We start from the raw sequence: 14,199 nt of genomic DNA, 5'->3' as shown, positions 1-14,199 counted from the left end.
CTAGTATTTTATATGATATTGAGGCGTGGTTTGTGTGTGCCTACGGTCAGTTTTGTCCAAGAGTAATCAAGAGAACCAAGATTCCATGGAAAAGAATGTAACACAGGGATTACGACCAGACATGGAAAACAAACACATACAACAAAGAACATAAAACAACCAGGATAATAAATATAAAGTAACAAAAGTGAATAAGCCACTCGGACTCCCCTAACAACTGGGGGCATGCATGGACCAGATGCATCCTCATATTCATATACAAGTACATTTGTTAAATATTTTGACATTCGAAGCTGAAAGGTCTCCTCTTTAGAACGTTGTTACAGAATGATTTCTGATATTGACACTGCTTTGTAATTTTTCCCCTCAAATCTGCGTATGGGATATTCTAAGAGAATGGTAATGGGTATTTTTGCACAATATATAGACTTTGAATTGACATGGTTCTATTTTTTAAACAGTCAGAATTTGTACACATAAACAGCGGCATAAGAAGCGAGAGGAATGTGGTAAAGGGGGGGGGGGGGTAGTTTAATATGAAAACAACTAAATGAGCTATATGTAATGAAGAAGTAGTACTACAGAACGAAAATACCGAAGTATCAAAACTGAAGAACAATTTAGAGGCATCAGTATTCAAAAACGTGGCCAAAACGTGAAACACATGCAGAGAACAAAGTCTATCGTCATATACTCAATGTAGACAAAAATATAAAATACAATTACATGTAAAAACTGAAGGTAAGAAAAAAAGAAGCGCATAAAAACTTACACACTTCTACGACCAACAATGTACTACGGAAGGGTTAGTATGTCCTACTCTACCAGTGACAACTGTCGCAAATCCAGTAGGTTTCAAGTTCTATGAGCTGTAAATCCGGCAACACATAAAATCTTGTCTCATCTATGAGGTAGAAACTTCATGTGGATCATTTAATACAAAACTTCTGTAATTTGATGGCAGCAGAGATTGAACATATATATCCCAGTCAAAGAAGCTTGTTAATTTGACAGTATCATCGCTTTACTGAGAAATTCACTTGCACCAGAGTAACAGCTTTACATTAAAATGCGTGACATGTTGAAACATTGCCACGACGAAAGGATTTCCTACAACTAAAAAAATGTTCGCGTTTTTCATAAATTTTCTAATCAACCGTCCTGCTTCATCTTTGTAAAAGTTAAGGTCTAGATTTGAAGCAAAATATGGTGCAAACGATAGGAAAGTCCTAGACAAGACAATATCGGGATAGCCCTGGAAAAACAACATTGGGACCACCAAAATAAACCGCACAAAGAACAAAACATCTGACAAAAAAGCTAACACGAACTCCACATAAATCTGGAGTGAACTCATGTGCATCGGAAGGGTAAATTGCTACCAAAATATACGTTATTGTTCAATCACACACCAAACCATCTACATGAAAAAACAAGCATAAAGTCTGATTTTTCTTAACGATCGTGTGAATTAAGTATAGATCAACCTTTTCTTGTATATTGTGTGACACTTTTGGCAGCGCTGAGAAATAACTCTAAGTAATTTTTATCATTAAACTTATTTTAGTAAACAACTGTTGAGTTTTCTATAATATTGGGTTAATTAGATGTCTGTCAAAGAATAATTGAACCATGTATTCTTTGACAGGTAATAAGAACATTACCATGGAAGCACTCGAAATGTTAAGGTAAACGTGTAAAGAATTTTATAAAAGAACAAACAATATCTGTATCAGACAAAAGTCCTCTAATCTATAGCAAATTAATTTGAGATAAATACTGTAATCTGATTGGTTAAAATAATTTTGTTACATCTCAATGGATAACAAAATATTGACACGCCCTTATTCAGTTAAATTCAGAGCTACTTTTCCCATGTTAAAAGATAAAAAATATGTTTTCAAATTAATTTTTAAGAATTGGCTATGATAAAAATTTTGTCTATTGAAAAATAACAAATTTTCCATGTGCATATTTTGTTTATTGCACTCCGCGCAATATGCAATATGCGCATGGAAAATTTATCTTATTTTTCAATAGAAAAACTTTTTATCATAGCCAATTCTTAATGAAATTGCATCTTCAATATATGAGAAATACTGAAACGCCCTTGAGTACTGAAATTATCTTAAAATGGTGATAAAAGCAAACTTAACTTTCTTGCTTCTATCAGAATCGACAGCTTTGCAAAATGAGTTTTAAGTTGTAACAAACTAGCTAGCAGGCAATATCATCATTATTACGACATAAAATCATAACATGGATGTCGATGGTAATAAAGAATTGCTTAATTATGGAAAATTGAAAAAATGGATGCAACTATATTTATTCATGTATATAAAATTTAAACATTGAAAATATCTACAACGTTACACTTCCTTAAGAGTTGTTCTTCATGATGTCATTTATCCAAGGCTTAAAATGGTAAACATTGGCATACACTGCGGGGTATTTTTCGGCTGAAATAATATAAAAAGACGTATAAATGAAAAGATATATTGTTAGTAGATTAAAAACAACAAAAATAAATCATGATAATTGAAAAACGTACACATTTACTATGAACATAAGTACATACAATGTACAGGTCATTTTAATGGGAAATAATTCTCGTTTCGTACTGACTGCAATAAAGGCTACAAACCACTAATTCAGATTCCCATCACTCTATGTTAATTTGCTCATTTTCAGGGGATCCTCAGTAGTTTAGCTTAAGTTTAAACTAACCAAAACCATATATCACCTGAAACATACACATGTACTGCTATGTCACTCAAAATTTCACAAGGGGTTTACTACCTTGCAGTGCAGCACTGACACTCGGAACTCACCTACCCTAAAAATAGCCCGGGGAATCCTAAAAATTCTTTATTTAGACCATCTTTATTTACAGTTCCACCAAATTAGTTTATTTAAGTTTGAGGCAGCATCTTTGGGCTCAAAATTATCAGAATAAAATTCCCTTCTTGAAAAAAGTTCATTCATTTAAAAATATTGTCAACTTTTTTTTTAAATGGCATGCTAAAGGGACTACTTTATATCTTGGCATTGGACTTTTTTGCGTATTCCAAATTGATGATGCAATTGGCGGTCTGTAACCTAAAATTCAATAGTACTGTAAAATATGTCAACTTGAGGAGATAAACCTAGGATAAGGGACATAACTCTCGAAACCAGTGAAATGTTTTTTATCATATTTTTTTCAAAGCAGGAATAAAGCTTTAAAGTCGACAACAAGCAACTTGTGGCATTTATCGGATCGACTGTATTCTAGTTTTCGGTAGATATACATGTAATGCTCGACGCAGCGGCAGACTTACTAACCCTTGCGGACAGGACTTTCGAAATTCTTGGACATTATTCAAATCAATATACGTTTGAAAAAATCGGATAATTATTCACCTAATCCCAACTTTACAAGGTTCTCAAATTTTCTTGGATGGGCGGCTGCACTGTCTAGACTGAGTTTCGGAAGTCAGACGCTGTTCGGAGTTTGATAATGCTGGATAAAACTATACAGTTACCATGATAAAGCACTTACTGGCACATTCGGGTCCACCAAAAGAGACTAATCCATGGAGCTCCCAGTTGTTATGTCTGTTACACACCAATGGACCGCCGCTGTCACCCTGAAACAGGATCATGATGATGATGAATTGCTGTACTATTTAAATATGTCAGTAAATATAATTGTTTTGCTATATTCTACAAATATGTTCTGAAATGTTCTAATACAATGTAAATCTATTGCAAGAAATTAGTAGGGAAGGAAATTTCCTTTAAGAAATAAAAAGATATTTTAATTAAAATGTCTAAGAACAGTTTCAAAATTATTTGAAATAATAATAATGAAAGAAATAATAAACAATCCCTCACTCTTGCCACCATTTCCAAAAAAGAAGAAAATAAAATATTAAATTCACATACTGAACATGTGTCTGTATTTCCAGTAGTATCCCAGGTACAGATCATGTTCTGAGTAATCCATCCATGCATTTGTGCGTTACAGATTGTTCTATTTACAATTGGAAGTTGTACCTGCTTCAGTTTGTCTTCGAACCCTGTATCTAAACAAGAAGTAGTAAATTCGTTGAAATAATGATTTATTATTCAATTATTTCAGTCTAACGATTAAATTGTTCCTTTTCAATATAATAATTTCAGGGCACTATGGGCGACCGACATTTTGGAGGATTTTGAATTTGCCATTATTACACGGACGATTGGTGCTAAGTTTGCGCGTATTTACCTGTATTTACCTAAGAATTTACTTGAGACGATTTACTTAGTTGTGAATTTGAGTAATGATATCTTGAAATCGCAATTAATAATAAATAAGTGTGATTAGTAAAGATAACGATCTTCATATTTGCATTTTTTTTCGTAAAACACCATGAAATGTTTCCATTTTTTTTCTAAGAACATATGCGAAAACTATGTAAATCCCTTGAATATCAAAGCTTTTTCTTTCATTATTTGTCTAAAAACCTACAAATTTCATTCTGAGTGTTATATAGTAACTAATTACATGAACGAGTAAACGGTGAGTACAGATAAATGGTGGTCATTTGTATTTTTACGGAGAGTGTACTAGGTCATAGCGAGCTCCAGAGCAGAGAGCTTTTTGGGGATTTCCACAGTATTGGCGTCCTGACTGGAATGACTTGTGTTCATCACAGTAAAAAAGTAAGAAAAATGGACGAAGAGTATAGTCAGACAATACAGGTGTTTTTAAAATATCATCCGGCCGTAATGTGTTATGATCCATATATCCATATGGTTTTGCGAACCCATCGTGGATACATAACACATAATTAAAAATTGGATGTATAAAACATTTTAAAATCTGTTTAGACCTTTTAGAGTTTATTAGACACGATGTCGCTAATCTCACTTACATAGTGGCGATAAAATAGGTCAGTCTTACACGCTATCTTTAATACTCAAACTTACTCAAAGTTTCTCCCCAACCAGTAGCATAACATAGATCATCTTCTTTTGTCTCACTTGTTGGAAGGCATATTGGAACAACATACTTAGAATACCTAATTAATGGAGCAATTGTTTATTATATATCTAAAAATTCATTTTTTTGTGCTTATTATCCACGTAGGCTCACTTGATTCTGCGAGAAAGGTGCAATACTTTCCGTAAAATTTTGGTTAAAGACTGTGAGAGCTTTTACGGGGGAGTGTGGCAGTTTCAACTTAGTCTGCTAAGAAAATTAGCACGAAAGGGTATATTGATTACTAACCAAATCAATTATATGTGGGAGATTATGATAAATTTAGCAGAAAGTTTAAAAAGTTGATTATATATTACAAAAAGTATGCACTTGGAAGATCGATTGATTTGCCCACCATTGAACTTTGATCCATGGCGATCTTAACGTACAACATATGGTTAATAAAATTATAATTTTAACTTAAAAATAACAAACCTCAATGGTTTATCCAGTTTTAACAGCGTAATGTCTCCATCAAGCATATGTATACCAGTTTTGTGGGTAAACTTCTTACTTAACTTTCTTTCTTGCTCGTTTGCGTCACTTCCGTCCTTATTGTGTCTCCCAGCAATAATAGTATAATGGCTTATATCTTCATCTCTAAAAAAATCAAGTTAAAGGTTCTAATTTCTCCTAAAAAGTAGTTATTTTAAACAGGAAGAATTTAATTTTTATCATGGTATCTGACCCCGTGTTTACCGTCATAGCTTCATAGTTCTAGCTTCATACGAGATCAAAATGTACCTTTTAAATATCATACCGACGTGTTCTACGTGTGTTGTTTGTTTCTATGAGAACAGGAAGTTTACATTAAAAGATGAAATGATTGGTAAACATTGAACATTACGTGTTACAATTGACTATATAGGTCATATACATTATCAGGGCCCCAACTTTGAAGAGTTCAGTCTTTGATTTTAATTTAAATATTATATTTGCCTGAACGACAATGTGACAATTGCACTTTAACAAATTAAAGCTACAAATTGATCGTTTGTGGCCCAAGTTTTTTTTTTTGAGCCAGTCGGTATTGCGTTCGAATTGACATCACGTGACATCCATGATGCTTAACTGTGGTAACCTAAACGATGTAGCTTGCAAACTCGAATTTCATTGACAAATGTGATTGCAGTCGTGAAATTCAAGGCCCCATTGGGGGCACTGGTGTCCGGAATATTTTCGATCACTTTCATATATTGAATAATTAGAAATAGTTTACTTGAATAGGTGAACCAATAAAAGAATTGAAATTTGAAACAAAGTACAATGATCCAGCAGTACACCAAATAAAATCTTATTCAGATTTTAGTATTAACACAGCATGCATATGCGTCGGCTATATTTTATTTAAAGATAGTACTTGTTTATATTTTAGAGGTAGGCCATAGAACTCACCGCTGAAAACAATGTGAAGCTGTTATAACCCATTTGGTGTTCACTACTGCCGCACCACAGTGATGTGCATTGTTATGTCGAAGCTGTATTTGCCATGGCCAGCTGTTTTGTTTAGCTTCTGTTCCGTTAATTATTCTAGTAACGACAGGTCTCAGGTCGGGAGAAAAGTAAGAAACACCACAGGTACCCAAAGGCGCTGCAAAGAATTATCATATTAAATATATTTTATTATAAGAAATATTAATTACAAAGTACACAATACTATATGTCGCTTAGTGTTTGTAATTAAGTAGCAGTCTTTCTAAAAATCAGACAGAAGGTGATTCATGCATGTAAAAAAAAATCAGTTTTATTTCTTGTTCATAAACAGTAACTGATCATGTAACCAGTCTTGGTTTTTCATTTGGTTGTTGCGCTTTTGAGATAAAAATTATATAGATTCTACATGAAATTTGCACTTTGCAAGAGTTATCGTTCTTGATTTGTCTTCATTTGGTTGCTTTCAGTGGGAGATAAATGTATGATTTTCTCAAAAGTGCAAATTTGAATACAGAAAAGGTTGTTGTTATGTGAAAGTATAGCATATGTAGACTAAAAAAGCATCGCTTGTTTGGTGGGTTTTTCTTGACCATGAATCACTTTACCATTGGTAGTGTCTGAATTTTATGTGGACTGGTACTAAAGGTGCGAGAACGGTTGATAATCAGATTTTTTTTTTGCTTAAAAGGAGCAAGGAGTTCAAGAGGTATAAGAAAGTTTTGCGTGTAAACCTTTCATGTTTATTTATGCAGTAGAAATGTTGAATTAAATCAAATATTATTTAGTGAATCGAAAATGTACAAGTCATGTACATGTGAAAAACGTGTCCGAATTAGTAAATATAAATATGAGGTCGTCACACATGTTGGTAGTCAATAAGTTACTTGCCTTTTTCTCATGAAATTTGTTCAGATCACTAGAATGAATTTAGCCTCATTTTACTTCACTTCTTGAAGTTTTAGTTTTTTATGTATACGTGAAGAAATTAACCGGAAAGCTCAAAAACTTCCACTACCAAAATCTCGTTTCATGTTAATTTTAGCTCCGGGTCATAAGTAAAGATGAGTCATGAATAATTTCATAAATCTTTCAGGCTTATGAGTAAAATGTGTTTAATACCTGAAGTAGTAGCAGTTGGTGTCGTTGTCGTTGTTGTAGGCGTGGTTGTCGTAGTCGTTGGTGTTGTAGTCGTTGATGTGGGTGTGGTCGTTGTTGTGGTTGGTGTGGTTGGTGTGGTTGTCGTTGTTGTGGTTGATGTGGTTGTCGTTGTGGGTGTGGTCGGTGTGGTCGTTGATGTGGTTGTCGTTGTAGGAGTGGTCGTTGTCGTTGTTGAGGTTGTGGTTGTTGTTGTTTTCAATTCTATTTTATCTGAAAGAAGCCCGTTTTATCTAATAATTGAGCAATTAAAAAAAAAAAGATAAAATTTGTTTTGAATGTCTAAGAGAAGGATATTTCATCAGTTGTCTTTGGCAGTAAATATACATATATTTAATTGTCTTACAAAAATAAAAGTGTAAAAGAGAAAACATGTTTTACTCATTGAAAATTAAAAAGAATTCCAATCATATATAACTATTGCAAATACGCGTATTTCAAGGAGTAACTGCTCATCAGCAGCATTAGAACAAATATAAAGGAAGATCTAAACCCAAAAGTACTCAAAACCAAAAATATCGAAATAGCAAGTCAAATCCATCTAAACGAATAACCGAATAATTTTTTTGGCAGTGATCTTCAAATTAACTTGTCTGTTGTGTAAATCGAACTATCAAAAGCATTAACATTAATTTGTTAAAAAATCTGATACTAACCACAATACATTTCATCACTATTATCATTCGCTCCACAACTATTGGCAACGCCATCACATGTTTGTTCTAACGGAACACAGTTCTTACTATATAAGCATTTGAATTCATTTTGAGTACACGTTTCTGCAAAATTTAGTATATCAGTCATTATTGATGACAGTGTAGCCTAGCTAAGCGGCGAAAAAATAACAGTTCCACTGGTCGATATAATTTGCCTAACATTGTAAAACAAAAAAAAAATTAAAAAAAAAAGATATGCTGAATGAACAATTATGAATAAGAACGTGTTTATGATGCTGCACCCACACGTAATTCGCATTTAATTCGAGTTATACAATCCTAGTTTCGTGGATTTTATACATCTCACCTACCCCGAAGAACTTGAGATAAAGAATACTACAGACACTGTGATGCCAGTCGCATATCTTGACATACACTTAGAGATCGACGGTTAAGGAAGACTATTGAACAAACTATACGAGTGACTTTGCATTCCGTATTGTCAACTTGGCGAGTGTTTCTAGAAAAGCAGTGGACGCTTATCCTACCGGCGCACCTGGTCCATGTTCCCAGTTTTTAATGGAGTTTACTTTTGTTGCTTTGTACGTTTTATGTTCTTTGTTGAATGTTTTCAATGTCTGGTCTTTGTCACTGTGTCACATCCTTTTGATTTCCGCTAGAATCTTGGTTCAATTTATTACACTTTCGCATTGAAAACGTCCATAGCGTTCACACTATTTTGAACTCGCATCAATGCGCATTTGAATTCGCTGTATATGCGTTCACACGCGTTAAAACGTTAAATTCTCATTGGATTCATTTTAAGAATTCGATTTCGCCTAATCGTCCGTTCACACGGCAGGTGAATGCGAATTAAATGCGAATTATTGAATTTGCATTATCGAAAACGTATCCAGAAGCGAATTCAAAAATGCGCATTAAATGCGATTTGGATGCCCATTATTTGATGGTGTGAACGCACCATGAATAATTTCGCAAAACAGCATAACGTCTTTCAAAAATAAAGATTTATATAAACAAAATGATAAATCTTTAAGTTACATTAGATGATATCAATAAAACTCTGACGCGGATTTAGACTATTTTTTTCTTGTCACTTTTTTACACAGATTTAGAAAAAAATTCTGAACCGCAAGAACTCCACTTGGATCTGACAATGAAAATAGTTTCAGTTATAAATTGACATTCCCGATTTTAAACCCTGACCAACAACCCATTGGGAAAACGTCCTCTTTTTTTCTTTCTTTTTTTTAATTTTACGCCTACCAGATGCCGGAATGCACTCGTATGTGAAATTAAGGTACTTTGAACTTCCAAGACAAGGATCGATGTTGCCAAAGAATCCATTCGTAACATTGATATTACAGCTAAACTGTCCATCACAAACGGACTTTAGCTTCCTCACAACGACGTGTGTGCACCAATTAACAAATGAATCACTGGTTCCACATATCTCGTGACTCTCTCTACCCCACTTTCCTCCAAGGACATTCATGTAGGTAAACTGATGTATAGTCCTGTATAATTAGACACCAGATAACTAATTTTGACTTCTATGAGATTATATTTTTTTCAGATATTCAAGTATAATAATCGGGGTATTACATCATAAGTATATTTGTAAAATCGTTTCTTTAGTACTTCTACTTGAATACAGCTTAAAAAAACAGTGAAATTAAATTATGAAAATTTCTCTGGTGATCTAACAATACATACGTATCCCAAGAGCATTGTACTTTGTAGTTTTGTGTTCCTTCACACACATAGTTCGTGTCTGAAATAAATATATCAAATATTTAAGTTGTTAACTGCTGAACAGGGTCGAACTTCCAATTACAGTTGCTCTATTCTAGATGTTGTATTTCGCTCTATGCCGGTCTTTTCCAATGATTCGGCACATTCCATTATTGTTAAATATTGAGCATAATTTAGGAAAAGATTCTCAATAATAGTCCGAATTTCTTTTGCAAATATATCTGCACCCACAACTACTATGATTGGTAATACAAGTAGTTTGCAATATCCATACTGTAGGCTTTGAGCAAATCTGGTAAGACCCCGTCTTGCAAATTAACGAATGCAATAAATCAATATAACCTAAATATTTGCTCATTTTATTACATTATCCTATAGCAACCAGGAGAAAGTTTATTACATTAGTATCTTTCATGTACCTACAGTTATAGATTGTTATTTCATGCAGATTCAAAATCTATGAAAGTTGCCATGAGTTTTTTTCTCATTTGTATTGAATTTCGAGTTATTAAAAATTGAAGCGACGTGTGAAAGGGTGATTGAAGAGGAAACTAAACTATATTTTGCATTACTTTAAAGGATATTTGTGAACTTACACTGTTGTATACTTCTGCGAAATTTTTCTTTTGGTACTGGTGTCCACGTGTCTCGGCTATCTAAAAGTAAAAGAAAAATTATTAATCTGTGCCTGCTAATTGATCATGTAATAATCTACGCTTTAAGTGAATATTCCCAGAGAATTTCGGAGTAAATTAAGGGGGTATGTGGTCAGTACTTCATCGATGATTAAACATCAACTTGAAAAATGTAGTATTTGAAAGTAATTTGTGGATTCATCACTTGTTTAAAAGGCAAGTCCTATTATATTTTAAAAAGCGCATACATGTGCAAAAACGACATAATAATTTTCAGTTTACAATGTCGGTGCGTGATATATTGCTTTTGCAATAGTACTGCATATGACGTTTACATTTCCAAGTAATTTTATTGGTAAATTTGTAAAAAAAAATGTATACGTATATATTTTTTTCGAGACGGAAAAGAAATCGGTTCTCGGATTTAAGAATTAAAAAGTATATAGATTTCGATCAAAGCTCAAATAAATGCTACGTGGTGAAGTCTTCATGCTATAAACTACAAAGAAATAAAGGAGATAAGAATAAAATTTCTGAAAAAGTATATACAGTGTTTGTTTGTTTGTTGGGGTTTAACGCCCGAGCAGCAAAATTTCAGCTATATTCAGGCGATGACCATGAAGGGGATGATAAAATGAACATGAAACGATGATGAAATGAAAATGGGATGGGACACATGGATAATGGGGTCGACAAATTTTGATTGCCACTGGAAATAGGGAGAGGTGGGTAGGGTCGGGCAATTTAGCCTTCTGTGGCGGAGCCCTATGGTTCCTACTCCTTGAGAATACCACAGTAGGGTTTTTTAACGTGCGAGAAATGTGGCATCTTTCCCAACACGGTGCATCACTATGGTTTGCGGTCAGGTTTTCCGTATTATAGCCTGACAACCCCAGCATGTAACTCACCAGGGGTACCCCATTCCACCACCTGGGGCACACATCCCAATTGCTCTGTGGGCAGAGGGCCCTAGCCCCCGGCTAAGGTTCTAAGCATTATTTAGTCGCCTTTTACGACAAGCTTAGCGCTGCTGCAGGCCTATTCTTTTGACACCCAGACATGCACGAGGCTATATACAATGCAGAAGTTAATCTGTTACTGTATGGAAACTGGAAATGACTTAATTGTTTACCTTCACCAGTAAGCCTATTCCTCAGCCATGATATTAATCTGTTCTCCTCAAGTTCAGCTTCAAAATCTTTTGAAATTGGTAGGTAAGTTTCTAAAAAGTAAGTAATATTTCATAAAATTATAGTATCAGAGCCATAAGACTAGAACACTATAGAGTTTTAAAATTACGTAAATTTCATACGTTTTGGTTTTCCATTACGATGCATTTGGAAAATTTGTTATATTTTAGATATAATCTACTTAAATGTCCTAGAATTCTTCTTATTGATGAAAAAAAAATGTTTCAAAAAATAAATAGAAAGTTTTACCTTGAGGTTTCCCTAAAGTCACGGCAAGAGACATCAACACTAACAAAAGTCTGAGTTCCATTTTAGCGAAACTAAATCGGAACTGCTCGAAACGTCTCTTTATACTGTTGCGGTTACGTCATTCGGAAAATATGATTTTGCAGTTTTAAAAATGAAATTTAATTTACACCTATATTTTGATTATTGCACGTAACAAGCGCCCCTAAAATGTACTCATCAAATCAGGTCACTTTAAAAAGCATTTAAAATTTATGAGAAATTTGTTTAATAATTCAATAATATTGCTTTTTCACAGCTTCGGTTGGACTTGTGGGATGGACAAATGTAAAACTGAAAGAGCCAAAAACATTATAATCGCGCTTTCACACCTTACAATATACTATATATGTAAAATTTTTCTTTGTACAAATTATCATCAAAAAGACTTTGTTAGTACACATACTTCCACTGGATGGAGAAACTTAATGATTAATACAATGATCAAAGAGGTTAAATTGCACAGGTTCAAATACAATCATTCACGTCATTTTCTTCAATAAGACACTTCCATATTACCACCATAGGTTTGGCATTTTAAATGAATTCAATTACTTTTCATCAATCGCATCATGGACACGTATAAAGCACAAAAATGTTCATGATATGAAAAATTCATGAAAGTTGTAGACCATAATTATTTTTGAAAATATATATCTGATTCATAAAGGTAAGAGCAGTAAGCTTTCTGTTGACCCGGGTTTACTATTTACACGTCATCCAAATTTTCTTCCTTCAACTAAATATCGGCAGAAAAATATGGAAGCATCGAAACAGATGGGTAATTTGATATTAGAACCCAAAGACATGACCAAAACGTAAAAACAGGAAACGTAGACGGTCCTCATACACATTGTAGACAACAAATTAAAGAAAAAATACACGTAAAATATGTAAGATAAGAAAAACAAGAGGGCACACAACAAACTTAAAGCACTTGACAACAGGAGTCAGTGATATCAGATGCTCTGAAAGGGCTAACATCATGTTCCGTTGACCAGCACACACCACATTGCAAGTGAGTACAATCCTGTTTATTCACGTCTATCTCGATGGAATGTAAGACTTAAAACTTTACTGGAGATCTTGAATCATCTGTGTTACGTATAAACTTATATCGTGCTGATACAATACTTGATTGTAACGAATTTGTGAAAAAAAAATGTGGCAGGTAACAACAAAAGCTGAACATATCCCAGTCTTGATAGTATCCTCGCTCTATTAATAAAGAAATGTATAGGCTAGAAATATCGGTATATTGCCACTAAGAAAGGGCAAGTTTGCAAATCGAAAGTAAAAATCATCACGTTTGTCATAAAGTCATCTATGTACATGTTAAGGTCTAGGTATGAAGCAGACGATGGTGTATCAGTTGTCTCTTTTATTTCAAGCACATTTTGGTAGATCAAATGTAAATGATCCTTGAAGTTAGGATAAAACAGGGATATCATCTCATCTATATAACATAAGATGTCTGAGTCATAAAGATCTCTTTTTTCTTGTAGCATCTAGCCCTAGTAAAAACATGGCTTCACACAAGCATATAGTAATGATTAAAGTGGGTGACCAGACTGTCCACTTTGTAACATATAGAAAATGAAAAGACGTTGGTAAATATAAAACCGGTTACATACACCACTGGAATCGAATGATGATCTCGACACTGAACTATTAAGTAACTATATTTTAGTCTCGGTCTTCCTCGCTTCATTTGACAAGTATGGCTGAAGGGGGAAGACCTAGGGTAAAGTACATAACTGTTGAAATCAGTGATATGTTTGTATCATATTCAATTTCACCTAAGCCTATAATGATTTCATGATGCTAAGGGTCATATGGCAATATATGGACCGATTGGTCGACCCAAAAAATTATATAGACCGACGCGTAGCTGAGGTCTATTGAATTTGCGGGGGCGATCAACCGGTCCATATATTGCCATTTGGCCCAAAGTAGCATGAACTATTTGCTATATTATACTTTTTATATATAGTTTACTCTAGATCATTCGTGTGAAGAAAAGAGAAACATACACAACTTCTTAAATTATGACGTCATAATCT

The 14,199-nt window shown here is 33.8% G+C and overlaps 1 protein-coding gene across 1 annotated transcript; it reads right to left on the bottom strand.

Annotated features, from left to right (window-relative positions):
- Window positions 1-2,309: 2,309 nt before the first annotated feature.
- Window positions 2,310-12,211, bottom strand: LOC148625658 (uncharacterized). The gene is made up of 13 exons (XM_088569332.1): window positions 12,101-12,211; window positions 11,794-11,883; window positions 10,623-10,682; window positions 9,988-10,045; window positions 9,538-9,788; window positions 8,251-8,373; window positions 7,559-7,807; window positions 6,401-6,596; window positions 5,441-5,605; window positions 4,954-5,045; window positions 3,928-4,067; window positions 3,542-3,629; window positions 2,310-2,459 (listed from the first exon to the last, which is right to left on the bottom strand). Exons 1-13 carry the CDS (start codon window positions 12,159-12,161, stop codon window positions 2,380-2,382), a joined length of 1,653 nt encoding a protein of 550 aa, XP_088425458.1. The 5' UTR covers window positions 12,162-12,211; the 3' UTR covers window positions 2,310-2,379.
- Between the last annotated feature and the right edge of the window lie 1,988 nt (window positions 12,212-14,199).

The sequence above is a fragment of the Perna viridis genome, chromosome 2 (assembly GCF_037379345.1).
Source record: "Perna viridis isolate PV_CMFRI_1.1 ecotype Kerala chromosome 2, ASM3737934v1, whole genome shotgun sequence".
Classification (NCBI taxonomy): domain Eukaryota; kingdom Metazoa; phylum Mollusca; class Bivalvia; order Mytilida; family Mytilidae; genus Perna; species Perna viridis.
The sequence above is the reverse complement of the archived record's forward strand: the minus strand, read 5'-3'. Positions and strand labels throughout refer to the sequence as shown.

Coding starts and splice junctions, on each gene's coding strand:
- LOC148625658 (XM_088569332.1), bottom strand. CDS start 12,161: ATGGAACTCAGACTTTTGTTAGTGTTGATGTCTCTTGCCGTGACTTTA. Junction 7,808..8,250: donor TAGTGATGAAATGTATTGTG/GTTAGTATCAGA, acceptor GGCTTCTTTCAG/ATAAAATAGAATTGAAAACA. Junction 5,046..5,440: donor AAACTGGATAAACCATTGAG/GTTTGTTATTTT, acceptor TCCATTAATTAG/GTATTCTAAGTATGTTGTTC.